Here is a 16,917-nt window from a genome sequence, read left to right as displayed (position 1 = left end):
GTATGTGTAAACTTTAAGGGGAAATTTTAAATCCTGTCACAAACATCCGCAGTGACTGTCCACACACTCATTTCCAGAGTGAAGTCAGAAAGTGCTTTGACACCTGATTGCATCAACAGAACATGAAACTGCTTCGTAGTTCAACACTTCCGCTGCTCAGAGGACAGGAAGCAGAGTCATCGTGGCACCAAGGGGCACAAACTGTGTTTTACATGATCAGGAAGTCCACGTCGGAACATGAACAAACGAAAACTGAGTGAGTTTTATTTTATTTTGTCATGCTGTAGATGTATTTGGGAGGGTTTATTTTCACGAATTATCATCAGAGAAACCAGGCATTCTTGTAAAACGTCTTGTCTTGTCCTTATAGCTCCAAAAATATGTTGACACAATTTGCATTGTTTTCTGCATTATATGTTCTTTTTAAAAGGTTGTCATGATTCGGGAAACATGTACACTGATCCTGGTGTAATAATATCACTCTACTTTTTATACTTCAAGTACATTTAGAAGAAAATACATCTGTGTTTAGACCTCAATGCTGGACTTTTTTTTCACTGTTGTATTAGTACTTTTAGTAAAGTCCTTAAGTAAAGGATCTGAATACTTCTTCAAAATGGGTCACAATAGATGTAAACATCTTTCAGATAATTTTGCATCTACATCTCTGAAATGTAGCAGAAAAAGGAAATAGGAAGAAAAGCACCTATAAACAGTACTCAAATACAATACGTGAATAAATGAATTTACTTTCAATCCCTGTAAAATGAATGACAGCAGAGACAGTGTTATACTGTATGATGAGTCAGGGAAAAGAGGCTGATTTGTGTAATCCTCTAAAATAAAGTGATCTATTGACATTTGTTTTGCGTGTGTGTGTGTGTGCGTGTGTGTGTGTGCGTGTGTGTGTGTGTGTGTGTGTGTGTGTGTGTATGTGGGCTCTTTGTTCCACTCACATAAACAGTGTTGGTGCATTGTAAATTAAGCATAGAAGTGTCTTTGTGCAGTTTGAATGGACAGCTGAGAGCAGAGTTTAAGAAAAGACAGCAAATGTCTGGAAAGGACAACAACTCACTGTGCGTCTCTTCTTCTGCTCTTTGACTTTGTTGGTTGTTCATGATTTAAAGCTGATCCTAACTCATGATGCATCTGAAGGGTGGTCATTCAGTCCAGATACAAACTTTAGGAAAGTAAACACATTACTGTGCTGCTATTCTTTCAGCTTTACAGGCTGTCAAAGCCCAGTGCATCTATCATCTGTAATGAAACCACACTGAAAAGGTTGTGTTTTTAAAGACACATCCCGATGGATGGGTCCCAAAACACAGGCCTTTCAACAACCAATGACCTTTTACTAAACTTAACCGTCGTTTTGTCGGGGAAACTTAACCGTCACCTTTTGTTGCTTAAACTTAACCGTCACCTTTTGTTGTTTAAACTTAACCATTGTCTTTTGTTGTCTAAACTAAAGCGTCGCCTTTTTATCGTCTCAACTTAACCTTCAACTTTTGTCGTCTAAACTTAACCATCACCTTTTGTCATCTAAACTTAAAGTTCACCTTTTGTCATCTAAACTTAACCATCACCTTTTGTTGTCTAAACTTAACCTTCACCTTTTGTCGTCTTAACTTAACCGTCACCTTTTGTCGTCTAAACTTAAACTTCACCTTTTGACATCTAAACTTAACCTTCACTTTTTGTTGTTTAAACTTAACCTTCACCTTTTGTTGTCTAAACTTAACTGTCACCTTTTCATCAATAGCAAAGAGGTAAAATGATGATAACGTCCATTGTATAAATAGGAGACTTGGACCTTTGAAAGGCATTACATCAGGATTTAAAGGCCAGAAAACAGACATTGGAGGGCACCAATGTTACACACATCATTTGGCTTAACTGAGAGATACAGCTGCGTGTCATCAGCGTAGCAGTTGAACTGAGCAACTTGGCTAACTAGAGGTTACATGTATTGGGTTAAGGTTAGTATAGATCATGGGGAAGCGGGTCACACATCTAGGGTTCCCATCCAGACACAATCCTTTTTCGGTTGTCGGCGTCTCCCTGGAAATTCAGAACATGAACTCACTCTGTCTTTTTCATATGCAAAGATGACAGAGGCGTCTTATTTTGTTTCTTCTGTCAATGACCTCTACTTCTTCTTCTGTTTTTATTGGAGGATTACAGCCCCAACTTCTGACCTAAATTCCCCGTTTTCCCCCCAACTGAATGGAAACACAATGCGCCTCATTTATCAAACTTGCGTGGAAACGGGTGCAGATCTGAGGGCAGAATTGGCCGTAGGAAAGGACCCACGTGTGATATATGAAACATTCGTACCTGACCAATCTCAGCGTATGAATGAGCGGGCCTTGATAAATGCTGCTGCTGAATTCGATCGTCACTAACATGTTACGCCCCTAAATATTCCTGTTTCGGAGGTCTCGCCCACTGAGGTCAAACATGGAGAGAAGGAACGCAGGTTAGAAAAGAAACTTTTCCGACACACAGATCGGCATCCTGACATCCGAGATGGAGCTAAATAAAGCTGAGCTTTTTGGCAGTCTTGAGAGTGGAATAAAAGGGGCCCATAAAAACACTGTATAAGAATAGCGGAGGAACCCGTGTGCGCCTGTGCGCACTGTTGGACAGGTGTGCCGTATTCAGCACCCCTGCCGTGAAATGCACCCCTCGCATTATAGGTGATATTCTGGATCAGAAGGCTGTTGTTTCCACCTATAGGAGTAGTTTATTTACTACTCTACCGCACAACGCCGGCGCTACGGTCGGGTTATTAGGTATTCCGTAAGAGGATACTTTTGTCATCTAGAAGAACCATACCAAGATGTTAATCATCTGATACCTTGTTTGATTTAATGCAATTTATCGAGGGTAGCCACTTACCAAGGAGATGACTTTGGCTCTGCGGTGCGTCTTGCTGCAGCCGCGCGCCAACACATTCATTCATTCATTCAATGTCAGGGTCGCGGGGGGCTGGAGCCGAGCTGTTTTGATATTTAAAAGAATCGTGTGTGTCCCCCCTGGCCACCTGGCCACCACGTTTAAAAGCGATAGATTGGCATCACAAACCACCTGTACATTTATCGAGTGGTACTTTTGGCGATTGATGAATGCGTAATCATTCATGGATGGTGCCTTCAGACGCACATGAGTACCATTAATCGCTCCAACCACAATTTTTATTTTTTTTATTCGTTTTAAGAATCCGTTTTGATCTGTTCTTAATATGTGACTGCTTATGCTTAATGACAGCTGAGGTTTGTTCATTATTTTCAGACAGGTTTTGCTGTGCTGCACCGCAAATACACAGGCTGAAATGTGCGTACACGACCTCAGACCAGACGTGAGATTTGATCGTAGCTCCCGCTCACGTCCAAATTGATAAATGCCGACGTTCGCCAGGAAATGGTCGTACGCACGTTTTTCTGCCATACGTTCGTTTGATAAATGAGGCCCAAGGTGTCCTGACAGTCGTGATCAATCTGGAAACTCAATGACAAACGGCGAATGTTACGTTGGATCACGTTGATTATGGTTGGCACTGTCTTGTCCTTTATTTTTAATCACCAAATCACTGTAGGGAATGAGCTTTAAGATCACTGACTTTGTACAGTTTCAAGATATGTTCAACGGGTCGAGAAAAGAAATCATGCATGTTGAGTAAAGTGGAAAGAAAAATGATAATTCATACCCTGAGGTTTGATTGAACACTTGCTTCTTGGATTCTTGGCAGAAATATTAAAACTATTTTCAAACTTTCATTCTTATACTACAGCACATCTAGTGAGTCATCAGGACTTCATATCTGCTGGCTTCAACATGAAAATGTAAAAAGAAAATGCAGCTTCTCTGCGTCTTCATTTCCATCTCTCTCATTCTCAAAATCATGAGTCTATATTTAGCTAGAGGACATAAATATCCGTCAGTGTTTTCAGAGTCTAATAGGTCCCCGGAGCAGAAACATAATCAAACTCTGCTGAGAGCTGGAGACACTGGGCTTCAGAATAGAAACGGTGAGAGTTTTTTTTTTTTTTTAAAGCAGATGAGGGTACAACAACATTCCTCAGATGACTCAATGGCAAAGAAAACATTTTGTGTCTCCCAGCACAAAGTGAAAATTAAGTGTTTTCAGCTGCTGCTCTTCACCGGCAACTTAAAGGTCCAACATTATTCTTTGACGGCCTTTAAAACAGAGGGAATATTGTGTGTTTTCCTGTGAATGTAACACATCCTATTATGTAGTCATTTCCTGCATGTCATTCAGTATTACATAACATTAAGGTCAAGTCCCGTAGAGCAGCTGGATGTACAGACGTATCACAGGGAGTGAGGCGTTTATGGCTTTGAATTAACGTTGTAAAGACGTTTTAAATACAGCGTGATGTCTTTACAAATTGTTGCTTTGAGGCCCATTCACACGTACACAGGTATATTTTAGAAAACACAAATCTCTGTCCAGATGAAAATGCAGAAATAGATTGAAGCACCATCAAGAACGTTGTAACCCTAGCCCTCAAGCTTTTCGGGTTACAGCAGACAGAAGAGATGATGTCCGCCATGTTGTGCGAGTTCACAGTGAACAAGCTGACATTCATTTCTTCCATTTTGTTGTTTCAAATTTGTTGCTGATGTGGCCGATGTTTTGTATTTCTCAGACTGTCCACATCCGCCGTTCATACACACAACAACGAAAAGTAATGCACTGTTCCTCCAATGTAATCCACATATTTATAATGGTGAAGTTACATCCAGAAAAAAAAAGAGCCCATGTAGTTGGAAGAACTAAGACCAACCACAACCTTTTTTCTGATCTTAACCAAGTCATTTTGCTGCCTAAACTTAACCGTCACAGTCACTAAGCAGTTGCTGTTTCACAGGTTTGAACATAATGTAATATTTTGTAAGATATACGAAGCAAAGGAGAAACTCAGGTGACGTAGTATGAAGAGACGACAAAGTCTGCGTAGGTTTAGATGTGATGATAAAAGGCTTAGATGTCCTTGTTTTTGGTGCCTTGAAAGTGCTTAAAAGTCGTTGAATTGGATGTTTAAGAAGGTAACACTGTAGATGTCATGTTAAAGTTTTTAAGAGTCTGGACGTTCTTGTTTTACCTTGAAAGTGCTTGAAAAGTCCTTGAATTTGATGTTTAAGAAGGCAATAAAGGTTTCAAAAGTATAGACGTTCTTGTTTTAAGTTTCTTGAAAGTGCTTAAAAGTGCTTGAATTTGACGATTAAGAAGGTAATAAAGGTTTCAAGAGCCTGGACGTTTTACCTTGAAAATGCTTGAAAAGTTCTTGAATTTGATTTTTAAGAAGGTAACACTGTAGATGTGATGATAAAAGGATTCAAGAGTCCGTGCATTCTTGTTTTAGGTGCCTTGAAAGTGCTTGAAAAGTCTTTGAATTTGATGTTTAAGAAGGTAACAATGTAGATGTGATTATAAAGTTTTCAAGAGTCAGGACATTCTTTTTTTCGGTGTCTTGAAAGTGCTAAAAAGTGCTTGAATTTGATATTTAAGAAGGTAACAAAGTTTTCAAGAGTCTGGACGTTCTCGTTTTACCTTGAAAGGGCTCGAAAAGTCTTTGAAATTTGATGTTTAAGAAGATAACACTGTAGATGTGTTGATAAAAGCTTAAAAAAACCCCCGGGTCAAACAAACACAGGACTTTCACCAAGGAGACCGCTGTTTGTGTCCCGTTTGGAACCAAAAGTCAACACTGACTTATTTTAACTTATGTAACAAAGACGCCTGACATCAAACCAAACCATGATCTTAACCCTAACTAAGTTCAATTCCCAATGTTAACCACATATTTAAAACTGTCACCGTTTCACAACATTGAAGAGAACGGTCATATACAGTATGTTGTTGTGGGAGTTTAGGTACGAGGACGACCGGCACGCTGGATCGATGTGTGACTGACCTTGTAACTAACCAAGAACTCTTTGGTTCAAAGTTAATAAACTCCACAGTTGATGTCTAAGAATAAGATTAGTTTGATCTGTGTGTGTGTCCCTCTGTTGTGTATGTGGTCTGTGTGCACAACTATACTGTTTATAAAAACACTGGAGAAGGGAACTAAGTTTCACGATGCTTTACTGGTAGAAACTGAACAACACATAGTTGCGCCTCAGAATAGCACCTGCAACAATGTTAATACAACATAAAGTAGTCCCTTTTTATAATGTAGGCTATACAGTACACCCTGTGACCAGTCCGCTTTAATTCCCAGGTCATTAAATACCGATGTTGTTGTAACGGCACCGCAATTTGTGTCCTGTTCATGTAGTGTGCATCCCTGTATTTATGTTATATTTCCCTAACTCTAACCACACAGTTTTGCTTGAATTCACAACATTATACACGTGTTCCCTGTGTTTAAAAGAGCGGCAACATGTGTTTGACGCGCAGGGCTACGCAGGGTTGACAAGTGACGTTAGAGGGTCCTGACAACGCGGCGGTATGTGAAATGTTGGGATGAGGACGAGCTGTTGAGATGCCGATTCATTATAAAACCCTTTATGATGTTGACGTAGAAATGTTTCTGTCGCTAATTAACATCATTGTACTCTGCAGGTTTCAAATGGTTCGGGAGCCTCACAAATCTCTCGACCCGTCGGCCATCAGAGAGGGCGGCCAACGTCAAGGCGGTCCCGGAGCACGATGGGAGCACCAGCGCTGCGAAATCAGCAGGGGAGGAAAAATCGGTGGATGACATGGAGGCCTGCCTCCGCAGCCCCGGCTACGCCCGCTCCAGCGAGATGTACACACATGTGGGCACTGTGCCCCGCAGCCAGGCGCAGAAGAAGAGCTGCAGGGGGCTGAAGAAGAAGAAAGAGAAGAAGAAAGAGGAGCAGGAGGAGGAGGAGAAAGAGGAGGAGCGGATGAGTGGAGGGCAGAGCCAGTGGAAGGCGGGGGAACATGTCCGAGACTCCCCTCTGCTCAGTGCTTTGTCCAGCCTCAGTTTGACCAGTCTGGACCGGACTCTGCCTGTTTCTGCACCGGCCCGGCCGCTGCCCGCCACCCCGACGCCCCGCCGGGCCTCACCTTTGACCTCAGCACCTGAGAGCTGCTTCACAGATCCTGCAGCGGACACTTTGAAGAGCCCCAGGTCACTGTCAAGAGGCAGGGATGCTTTAGACACCGGTCGAGCTGCACAAGAGCCTTCGAACATGCCGACGAACAAAGTGGCTTCGCCGCAGGATGTTTACGTGCCCATGGACCCGATAGCTGAAGCAGCTCGCAGCCACGCAGGCGACCACATAGAGAGGCAGCAGGGCGTCACAACCACACAGGAAACCACAAAGACTGGAAGCAGCTCGCAGGAAGTGGAGCGGTCTGACAGGTGAGGAAGTCTATGTTTATTGTTGCACTTTCTCAATAAGGCCTTGAAGGACCAAAAATAGACTGTGCTTTGTAGTTTTTTTTCAACGTGACGTATTTAAAATTCACTTTAAAGGTTAAAGCAAGAAATGTGAAGAAGGTCAGCACCTCATACACGTCAGAAAAAGGCAGATCGCTGCACTGTGATAAAGAAAAGAGACACTTTTGAAACAAGTTCATTTTGTTTTGGTGGAACATTAAATTGTCTTCACACTGACAGATATTTTTAAATGGTGACGAAAAGCACCTTAAACAAATGAACTAAGGGAGCAGTTAAAGTCTGAACAGCTGGTCCAGAAATAACCTTATAAACAATGCTAAAAACATAATTATTACATTAATACATATAATGTATTAACAGCAATAACAATAATTACCTTTTGCATAAATCACCCATTTTAAATGGTTGGACCATATGAATGATTATTTCTTCTGACTCATTTTCAGACCTGTTTTTATGAGAATTTGCATAGTGAGATCTGCTATTTGTTTACTGTTCATTTAATTATTATTAGAGAATGATTTGGTACATGTTAAAGGCATATAGTAATAATAATAATAATTATGATTATTATAATAATACATACACAATAAAAGTAAGTAAGTAAAATAAGTATTTGTTACATGTTTGAAAAATAACTATAATATATAATAATATTAATATTAATAATATCAATACATAAAAATACAAATCAAACAATGTATTTTTTTATTTTTACTAATGTTGTTTATGTGGAAGATGCTATATGCTTACTGTTTTTAGAATTATTTCTTAAACTATTTGTTACATGTTTATATAGTTATATTAACAATAATACATACATACAAATAAAAAATAAATATTAAATCATAATATTCAATAAGAATATTTGATTACACATTAAAGCCAATATTGTTTGATCCTTTGATTTTGATTATTCATTTTGTAATTATTCATGTGCGACCATGTGGTGCTGTTACAGTTTATAATTATGATATTTACAAGAAAGAAATCACAGTATTATGAGATTAAAACATTTTTTTTATATATACATATTTAAATATATATATATACATTTATATAATATAAAAGGCGAAAATATGTCTACAGTAAAGTCTTAATATTAATAGGAATACAATGGTGATAACAGAAAACAGAATAAAAAACATGTGCCCTAATATTCACTCCTATAAAGCCAATAAATGCATGAATAAAACACACAGCAGAAGCAGCAGCGGACATGCGCAGTGGCGTCCCGCCCGCTGTGCTTCTGACAGTCAGCTGGTCCTCCGCAGCAGAGCGGCTCTGACTGTGCGGGGGAACATGTGTGAAGTCCGGGACGCGAACTGTCGGTCTGTCCGCTGCGGGGAGCGACGGAGGAGGTGAGGAAACTAAGACTAATGACCAAATGAATACTTTTAAAATAAATAGAGTCAGAAGTGAGGATGTGACAGGGAACTGCTCTTGGAGCCTAATGCAAGTCCTCTTCAGAGCTCTACATGAATATTTGACACACACAAACACACACCCGCACACACACACACACACACACACACACACACACACACACACACACACACACACACACACACACACACACACACAAACACGTGTTTTCTGTTGTTTTGGTGCCATAAAACATGAAAAGCTTTAAAACATTTACAACTAGTCGACTTTGAAGTCAGTGAGTTACTAAGCTGGACTGCAGTGTGTGTGTGTATGTGTGTGTGTGTGTGTGTATGTGTGTGTGTGTGTGTGCAGGCTGAAACTGGACCGGACTTACATAAGAGCAGGAATTTGATCCATGCTCAGCTCTTGGTCAGAATAGTGATAAGACTTTTTTGGCAGAGATGCAGCAGCCTGTTTCACTTCATCCTCTGTGTGTGTGTGTGTGTGTGTGTGTGTCTGTGAGTCTGACCTGATTTACACCTGACTTTGATCTTTCACTGTTGCAGGAAGCTGTTTGATACGTGACACCAGATATTTGCTCATGTCATCTTACAGTTTAAATGTCTTCTTTTGTATTATAATGCAGTTGTATCATCATATATCATATTCACACCTTGAGTAGATGCCATCTTATACCTGCTGGGCGTGTTAAACACTGCGCAGAAGTCAATACTTGGGCTTCAGTTACATGCAACCACAGACTGTATAATAAAGATGGACGTAGCTTCAATGGTGAAGAGCCTTAAAGGGAAAGTCCAGGGTAAAATCATCCCAGGGTCTTTTCCAGTAAATACACTCATCAAATAAGCCATCGAGACAATTACTTTGTGTAGCCGAATGCTGCTAACAGTGATTAGCTGGGAGCAGTACGGTGAAGGCACTAAAACTTCACGCCCACTTCATGTGGTCCACTCAGTGCAGGGCCGTGTGAGTGCTGACTGTAAATCACAGAAACATAAAACAAAGCACCTTTGGGCTCCTTCCTTTTGGATTGACTTTGGTAATCCACTTGAATGGACTTTACTATGAGAGGAGCTGGTACAGGGGCCAGTAGGTAAGTCTTTAAAACACTCTTTTAATAAACTCTGGGTTCACTAACTACGTTGTTGGTGCTTTGTTTTCTGTGTAGGGACTCTCCTCATGATGCTGCAGAGGTTTGCTGTTATTTTCAGCAGTGGTTAAAAAAGACGTTTGAATGCCTTCACCCTGCTTCCCCGAGCTAATCACTGTTAGCAACTGGAGACATTTAAATAGCACAGTTACACTTTAATGGAAAATTTTGGTTGCTGAAAAATATCTTAATCAGCGTTTGGTGGTTGGGCCTTGCTAACCAAGCTAAAGTTTTTTAGCTAATACTAATACTATTTAGTTTGTACTTATTTTATTTCAATATGCTGCTAAACTGCACAGTGCGTATTGTTGTATATTGTATACACCTACGCTTAACCACAATGTTTGTTGCACTCTGTCCTACTTAGTTATTGTTTGATTTATATTAAGTTAGATTTATTTTGATTTGATTTATGTTTATGCTTATTGTTACTCTGATCCTTTCCCATCTTTGTATTGAAACTGTTGCACAATAATTTCCCTCGGGATAAATAAAGCTTCTTGAATCTTGAATCTTGAACTAGTGTTAGCTGGTTACTTTAGGGGAAGCGGTGACTTTCAACCAGCTTTTTTTCCAAACGGCGGCAGCAACAGGAGCCCCTAACTCACCTCCCAGCAATATTCCACCAAAAAACGATACAATCCAACAAGTTCCAGCAGGAATAAGTTTTGAAAATGGGGTGAAATTAACACCATGATTATAGCTATCCCTGACGTTAGCATGTAGCTAGCCAAGTGTAGCAGTGTATATAAAATGAAAACACTGCAGTAGCGTCTGTTATTGTAACTTAAGATCATATTTGGTTGCTAATAAGTGACTAAAGGAGAAAACAAACACCATCACGCTGTACAAGAGAAATCAGTTAGAAGCTAGAGGTGGCTCAAAAATCACGAAAGCGGAGTTCATTTGTGAAGATTAATTCAAATTCAAATGGAAAAATCGCACTGGCTTTTTGTCGAAGGAACCGGGTCGGCCAACAAAAATACGTCATCCCTGCAGCACTCTATCGCTGCTTGCATTGTTGTCGAGGGGCATGCGCGGGCAGGATGTGTCGGATTCAGCTCAGCGGGGGATTGACTGGTTGATTGTTGATCGGATATAACAATTACTGCTACATAAACATGATCTTGAATCACTGACACCAACAGAAAACTGCCTATACTTAAGCAGATCAACATTCACTAGTTCACAGTTTGATGGTTGAGTATCAGCTGATGGTTTCCTGTCAGGATAAGGGACGCACTTCTGTTTTCCTCATTATGAATCAATGAGAGCAGAAGTGATGATTAACCTTGACCTTCTTTTAAAAAGTTGCCGCCTGTGTTTCTCTCAATAAAGAAGTCTCTGCTCTGTGGACACATTTGTTTTGGGTTATTCTGGGAGCTTTGAACCGCAGCTAGTGTCTCCGTGTGTTTGTGGTTGTATGAGTGTGTGGTGAAAGAGCTTCTGGCTGAAGGAGCAGGAAGTGCTGTAAAATTTAATGCTGGTTTAGGGAGCGCGGCCCCCAGGCGGAGGGAGTTCCCCCTCTTGCTGGGCTCTCAGAACAGTTCCTGTTGACAATGTTTATTTTCTACAGCTGAAAAATAAATCCATCTGTTAGTTACTGAACTAGAACTCCGAGACAAAAACCGTGAAGGCCTCTGGTTAGAAAGAGAAAGAAAGTGACGAAGGCACCCGTCTGTCAGACCAAAGTCACGGACACAACGTGATTTCTCACAAACAATTTAATCAGGTGGCTGACACAGAAACCTGTAGGATCGTAACATTATGTTACACTACGGGTAAATAGGGTAAATATTCTAATTTTCTTAAGAAACTTCCCCAGTTGATCCCTCACATTAAGAATATTATGTTTAAATATGCAAATGAGGCATTATCTAATGTTAACTTTTGGTGAATTTAGCCGAAATCTATAGGCACAAACAGACAAAGTCAAGTCAAATAAATGATTTCTTCCCACCAGTCTGGAAGAAGATATGTTAAAGAAGGAAAATAGCCCGAAATTGAAAATATGATGATTTTTTCCCTTAAATAAGCATAATTTCATGTGTCGCCACACAACAGTTGTGGATCAAAACACACACACTCTGGTTTCTATATGAGCACAAAAACTGCAGAGGTCTGCAATCGGATCACTTCCTTTCCCTGAATCACAAGGATTCAGGAGGCGTTCACTTGATAATCTCGATACGAGAATTTCAAAGTCGATAACCAGGAAAATACCATTTTCAATACCACAGGGAGAAAATTACAAAAAATGAAGGCAGAATTTTAAAAATAAAGATTAGAACGACACAACATCAAAAAGAACACTTTAAAAAAAGTTGCCTGATGTAGTGAAAAAAAGAAAGAAAACATAACCGGAGGGTGAATATAAATATGACAAATGTTTGTTGTATTGTGTTGTATAGCTCAGGGATTTCTGTGGACATTAAATGACTCCATGAAGGACGTTAAACCTTGGGTTCAGTTGTTAGTCAGGTTTCTCCACAGTGTAAACAGTGATCTGCTCCATGCTAATGGATTCAGCTACAGTCTCTTAACGTTAGACGGACAAGACTGATGATATTAGCTGTTTAGCTCCGCTGCTAACGTTACTTTTTTATTATTAGACACTAGCAACTAGCTTTACATTGTTATCCTTTCCCTGGTCGTTAGCCTTGTATGCTAAATACTTCCAAACAGCACTTTTCCTTTGTTCATTTTCTACTAATACTGGTGATGATGCTAGCTGCTTAGCTCAGCTGCTAACGTTACTGTTTATTATTGGATGCTAGCCGCTCGTGGCTTGTCTACATTGCTAGCCTTTCCCTGGTCGTTAGCCTCATATGCTAAATGTGTGAAGTTCCTCTAGCAGCAGCAGCTGTGTTCAGTCAGCTCAGTGTTGTTAACGTGATGAACGAGCGTTCATGTCCTCAGAAAGACAAGCTGGAGCTGCTGGGGGACGTTACACTTCAACTGGAGGAGACAGGGGTTGCACTGTTGGCGGCAAATGTATTGATACTTTTGTAGGTTAGTATCTAAATCTGATACTAATTTTACGATTGATTATTTTCTATCGACTTGGCTGGTCTCCAGTACAGTTCACATCAGGTGTAAAAACCAACTGTACTAAAACACAAAGTGGACCGTTAGTTAACACGAGTAGCAGTCAGCAAAAGACATGAGTCCCTGTGGAGACTGTTGTTCTTGACATTGTCTCCAAAATATTTAAAATACTCGCCATAATATGAAGGTAGGCTTTTCGTAGAAATATGTTTACCACAACTGTAAGGTGCGGGAGAAGCTTGAAAATGGACCCTGAAAGTGTTGAATTTGACCCTGGAAAAGGTGTGCAAACCCTCTGTAATATCTCCAAAATAATTCAGTAAAAATGCTTCATTTGTCTGTAGTCAAATGTTTCAGTCATTGTCAGGAGTTATTTATTTTCAATCAAACAATCAAAGAATAAAGACATTTCCCTCACAACACAAGGGACACAGGTACAGTGTTCCCCCTAGGTTTATAGCTTTTTTGCGGGGGGGGGGGGGGGGGGGGGGGGCGAAGGGGGTGTCACATATTTTTGTCCGCATCGGGCGAAACTCCACCGTGCACTATACAGAGAGCAGAGGAGAATTGTAAACATGCAACCATATTAAGACCGAAAGGTCCTTTATAGATATCCTTTATCCTCCTTAAATGACTTCTGTTGTGATCTGGTGCTGTTGGGCCCCTGAAACCGGTTAGTGAGATGTGATTGTGGCCCCTACAGGGCTCTAGTCAGAGGGCCCCGGTCAGTGAGTCATCAGTTGATTTAAGTCTTTTACTCCCAGAGTAACAGTAAATACAATTAGTACAGAGGATAAGCTTGTCAGTGCACGTACAGTTTCTGAAATAAAACACAAATAAACAAATGCATGAATATATGAGTTATTACTAATATCCAGCATTATAGAAGCATTCAAGGCAGACTGGGACTGCTCCAACTAACTGGTGTGGAGATCCAGGTATTTAACCTCTCACAAGGCCGATGATGTCACTGGAACCCGTTGTGCTCCAAGTGCCAACGACCGTTGTTGGAGTGACAGTTGTTAGTGGGAAGTTGGTTTGGACTTCGTTAGTGAACTGTTCACAAATTTGCGTTATTGTTACACAAACGCCAAATATCCTTTACCCACATGTTGTTTAATTTCTGAGCTTTGCCGCAGCTCTGTTAGTGCGTCATACGCTTCGTTGATCTGATTGGTTGATTTGGCCCGTATGTTGGTGATAGACAGATGGTTTATCAAATCAGCAACCAGTATTTTCGCCCCTTCCCAAAAGATCTCCAAACCAGAGGTCCCAGATGGATATGCGGAGACAATGACAATGACAATCCATCTGGTAGAGTCAGGTTTACAAGCAACAACTCAGGACGTAAAATCAAATATGTGTGATTGTGAACGTAGCTTTAGACTGTCAGGGAGTTTCACATCTGTGTGTGTGTGTGTGTGTGTGTGTGTGTGTGTGTGAGTGTGTGTGTTTGCTCTCACAGTCTGTGTTTGGGAAGAAAAGGTCACCTCCCTTGACGTTACTCATGAAAAATATGTAGCATGTTGAGGAAGAGCAGAGTGACCCAAGAAAGTATCACTGACACGACACGTCACCACCATCATAAAGAAACCACAGCAACAGCAGTTTGTCTTTCCCCTTTCCCTCGTACATCAAGTTGAAAGTGTTGATGTTTTTTGTTGCTCCCAGAGCCTTTAGACCTGGGGAGAAGCCAGCTGGTGCGATCACTGGATGGGCATTAGGGGAGGAGAGAGAAAGGACGTTTCCTTTCGGACTCTTTGCAGATATGAGGTTTCACACAGACAGCGGATATATTCCCCCGTCCTCCCCGGAGAACTTTGTTGTTGTGCAGCAAGCTGTTGCTGGGTGGTGTCGCATTAACACACTGCTGCTGTCAGAGAGTTGTGCAACAAGACAGACAGAAAACAACACTTTCTGTTACTGCTACTACAACTACTACTACTACAGTATGAGAACGTGTCTGCTGCATTAGGTGATATGAAGCAGGCTGTTCTCATTCACTGTTTGTACATATAACAACGGAAAGTAGTGCATTGTATCTCATGTATGTGGAAAATCAGACATAGTATAAGAGCGTTAAACTCCACGTAGAGAGGAGGGTTGGGGTGGTAGATGCACCCCAAAACACAGCCAGTACTATAAGACATTCCTAACCAACTCATTTTGTTGCCTAAACGTAACCGTTGCGGTCCACTTCCGGTGGCAGATTTACTTTGTTAAAGCTGCAGTCAGCAAGATATTTTTGATCATATTCACTGAAACTGACACTATGCTCCGAAAGAAAAACATAAATCAGCTGGTTTTAGAAAGAAAAAAAAAAACGCACCTCTGTGTGCACCTAGAGCCTGTTGTTTGTTCCGCAAAAATCCACTGCGCCCATTTCATGTGGTCAACTCAGCGCAGGGCCGTGTGAGAGCTGACAATCACAGAAACAGAAAGGTTTGACAGGTTTGGTGTTATTTTGAGCAGTATTAGTGGTTAAAAATGACGTTTTAATGCCTTCACCGTACTGCCCCGAGCTGATCACTTTTAGCCGCATTACATATTTTAATTACTGTTAGCGACTTTCTCCGTTAACAGTTCTTAAAAATGTCCCGATGGCTTATTTGATGTATGTAAGTTCCGAAAAAGACCGTTGAATGATTTTGCGCCAGAATTACACTTTAAGTAGAACGTCATATTTCACAAGATATCCTACGAACCTGTTAATGAGGATGATGTGTGCAGATGTAGGTTATATCGTCAAAAAGCCAAATAAAATGCCTGTGGTATATACATTTTTCTATAATATCATTCTTAACGCAATGCCAAAAAAACAGTGAACTGCGCTGTGGCCATATTTCAACCAGTTTTCATCCCAACCTGTGGCGCTCCACGATGCTCGCTTTTGTTTTAAACCCGTGGTTGATGTGAATCTACACTAAACTAGCTAGTTTATTTAATTCAGTTCAATTCAAGAAACTGTATTTGTTCTCGAGGGGCAATTCAAGGGCACATAGAGTAGATGTACAGACAAAACAAAACAACTGCACAGACTAAAATGATGCAGCACCAGTGCAAATATTCAGCACAGATACAATAACATCATGTAAGGTGCATTGTGGCAGTGAGGTATATATTATCACACGCAAAATAGTAGCAAGTATAATGAGTACTGTATGAGAAGCAATGTTGCATGTTTAGGACAACAAAACCCGCTGGGTTAGGGTTAGGAAATGTTAGTGGGTGGGGTTCATATTGTGCGTTTGTAACGTAAGGTGACCAGATCTCTGAAGTGAAAACTGGTTACATTTCCAGTTTGGTGGTCAATATTTTATGTTAACTGTGAAAGAAAAAAGGGGGGACGATTGTGGCTGTATGTATTTCGATCGTGGTGACTGACAAGCACAACATGATTGAGACATCGACCAGTAGACTCTGTTGCCCAGACTTTATTTCATTCTGTGGTCTGTTTTTAACACAGTTAAAAAGGGGCCGGGGGCAGGGGGAGTATTTGGCGTCCTGGGAATGAGAACGGACTGAATGCTTTATGTTCAAATACTCTTCATTTGTCAGGTGTTTAAAGTAGGGTTGGGACTTTAACGAAATAAGATTAGTTAATTACAGAAAAAATAACATGACAAAGAAAATAAAGCAATCAATCCCATTTTAATTTTGCACTCAGTGCGGAATGTTGCTCACTGCACGAGTTCCCGCCCGGCCCGTAATACGGACACACAGGACGCATCACGAGAGAAATGAAACCGATAAGAGAGATGGGTTCAGTGGGCGACATTTGAGTTCTAAAAAACGACCAAGTGGAAACGTGGATAATAGCACGCTTGTGTGCTCCCACCGGAGCTCTTCAGCCTCCACTCCACCCCAAAAAGTTAGTGCTCACTGATGAAAATAAACACATTTTGTCTTTTAAACTCATTGTTGTGT

General features: G+C 40.7%; 1 protein-coding gene across 2 annotated transcripts in view; it reads left to right on the top strand.

The window, feature by feature from the left end:
- Positions 1–224: 224 nt before the first annotated feature.
- Positions 225–16,917, top strand: part of sh2d3cb (SH2 domain containing 3Cb) — a 46,395-nt gene continuing 29,702 nt past the window's right edge. Inside the window, exons 1-2 of one of the 2 annotated variants that reach the window (XM_083912627.1) lie at positions 225–256; positions 6,596–7,364. In XM_083912627.1, the coding sequence (XP_083768753.1) occupies positions 238–256; positions 6,596–7,364 (788 nt within the window). In that variant the 5' untranslated portion in view covers positions 225–237. Of the gene's footprint in view, positions 257–6,595; positions 7,365–8,659; positions 8,765–16,917 lie in introns of those variants that run through there. The other variant, XM_083912628.1, reaches the window with a different exon arrangement.

Source organism: Echiichthys vipera (genome assembly GCF_963691815.1).
Source record: "Echiichthys vipera genome assembly, chromosome: 4".
In the NCBI taxonomy this organism is placed as follows: domain Eukaryota; kingdom Metazoa; phylum Chordata; class Actinopteri; order Perciformes; family Trachinidae; genus Echiichthys; species Echiichthys vipera.
Note: the sequence above shows the minus strand (reverse complement) of the source record. Positions and strands in the feature narration are given on the sequence as shown.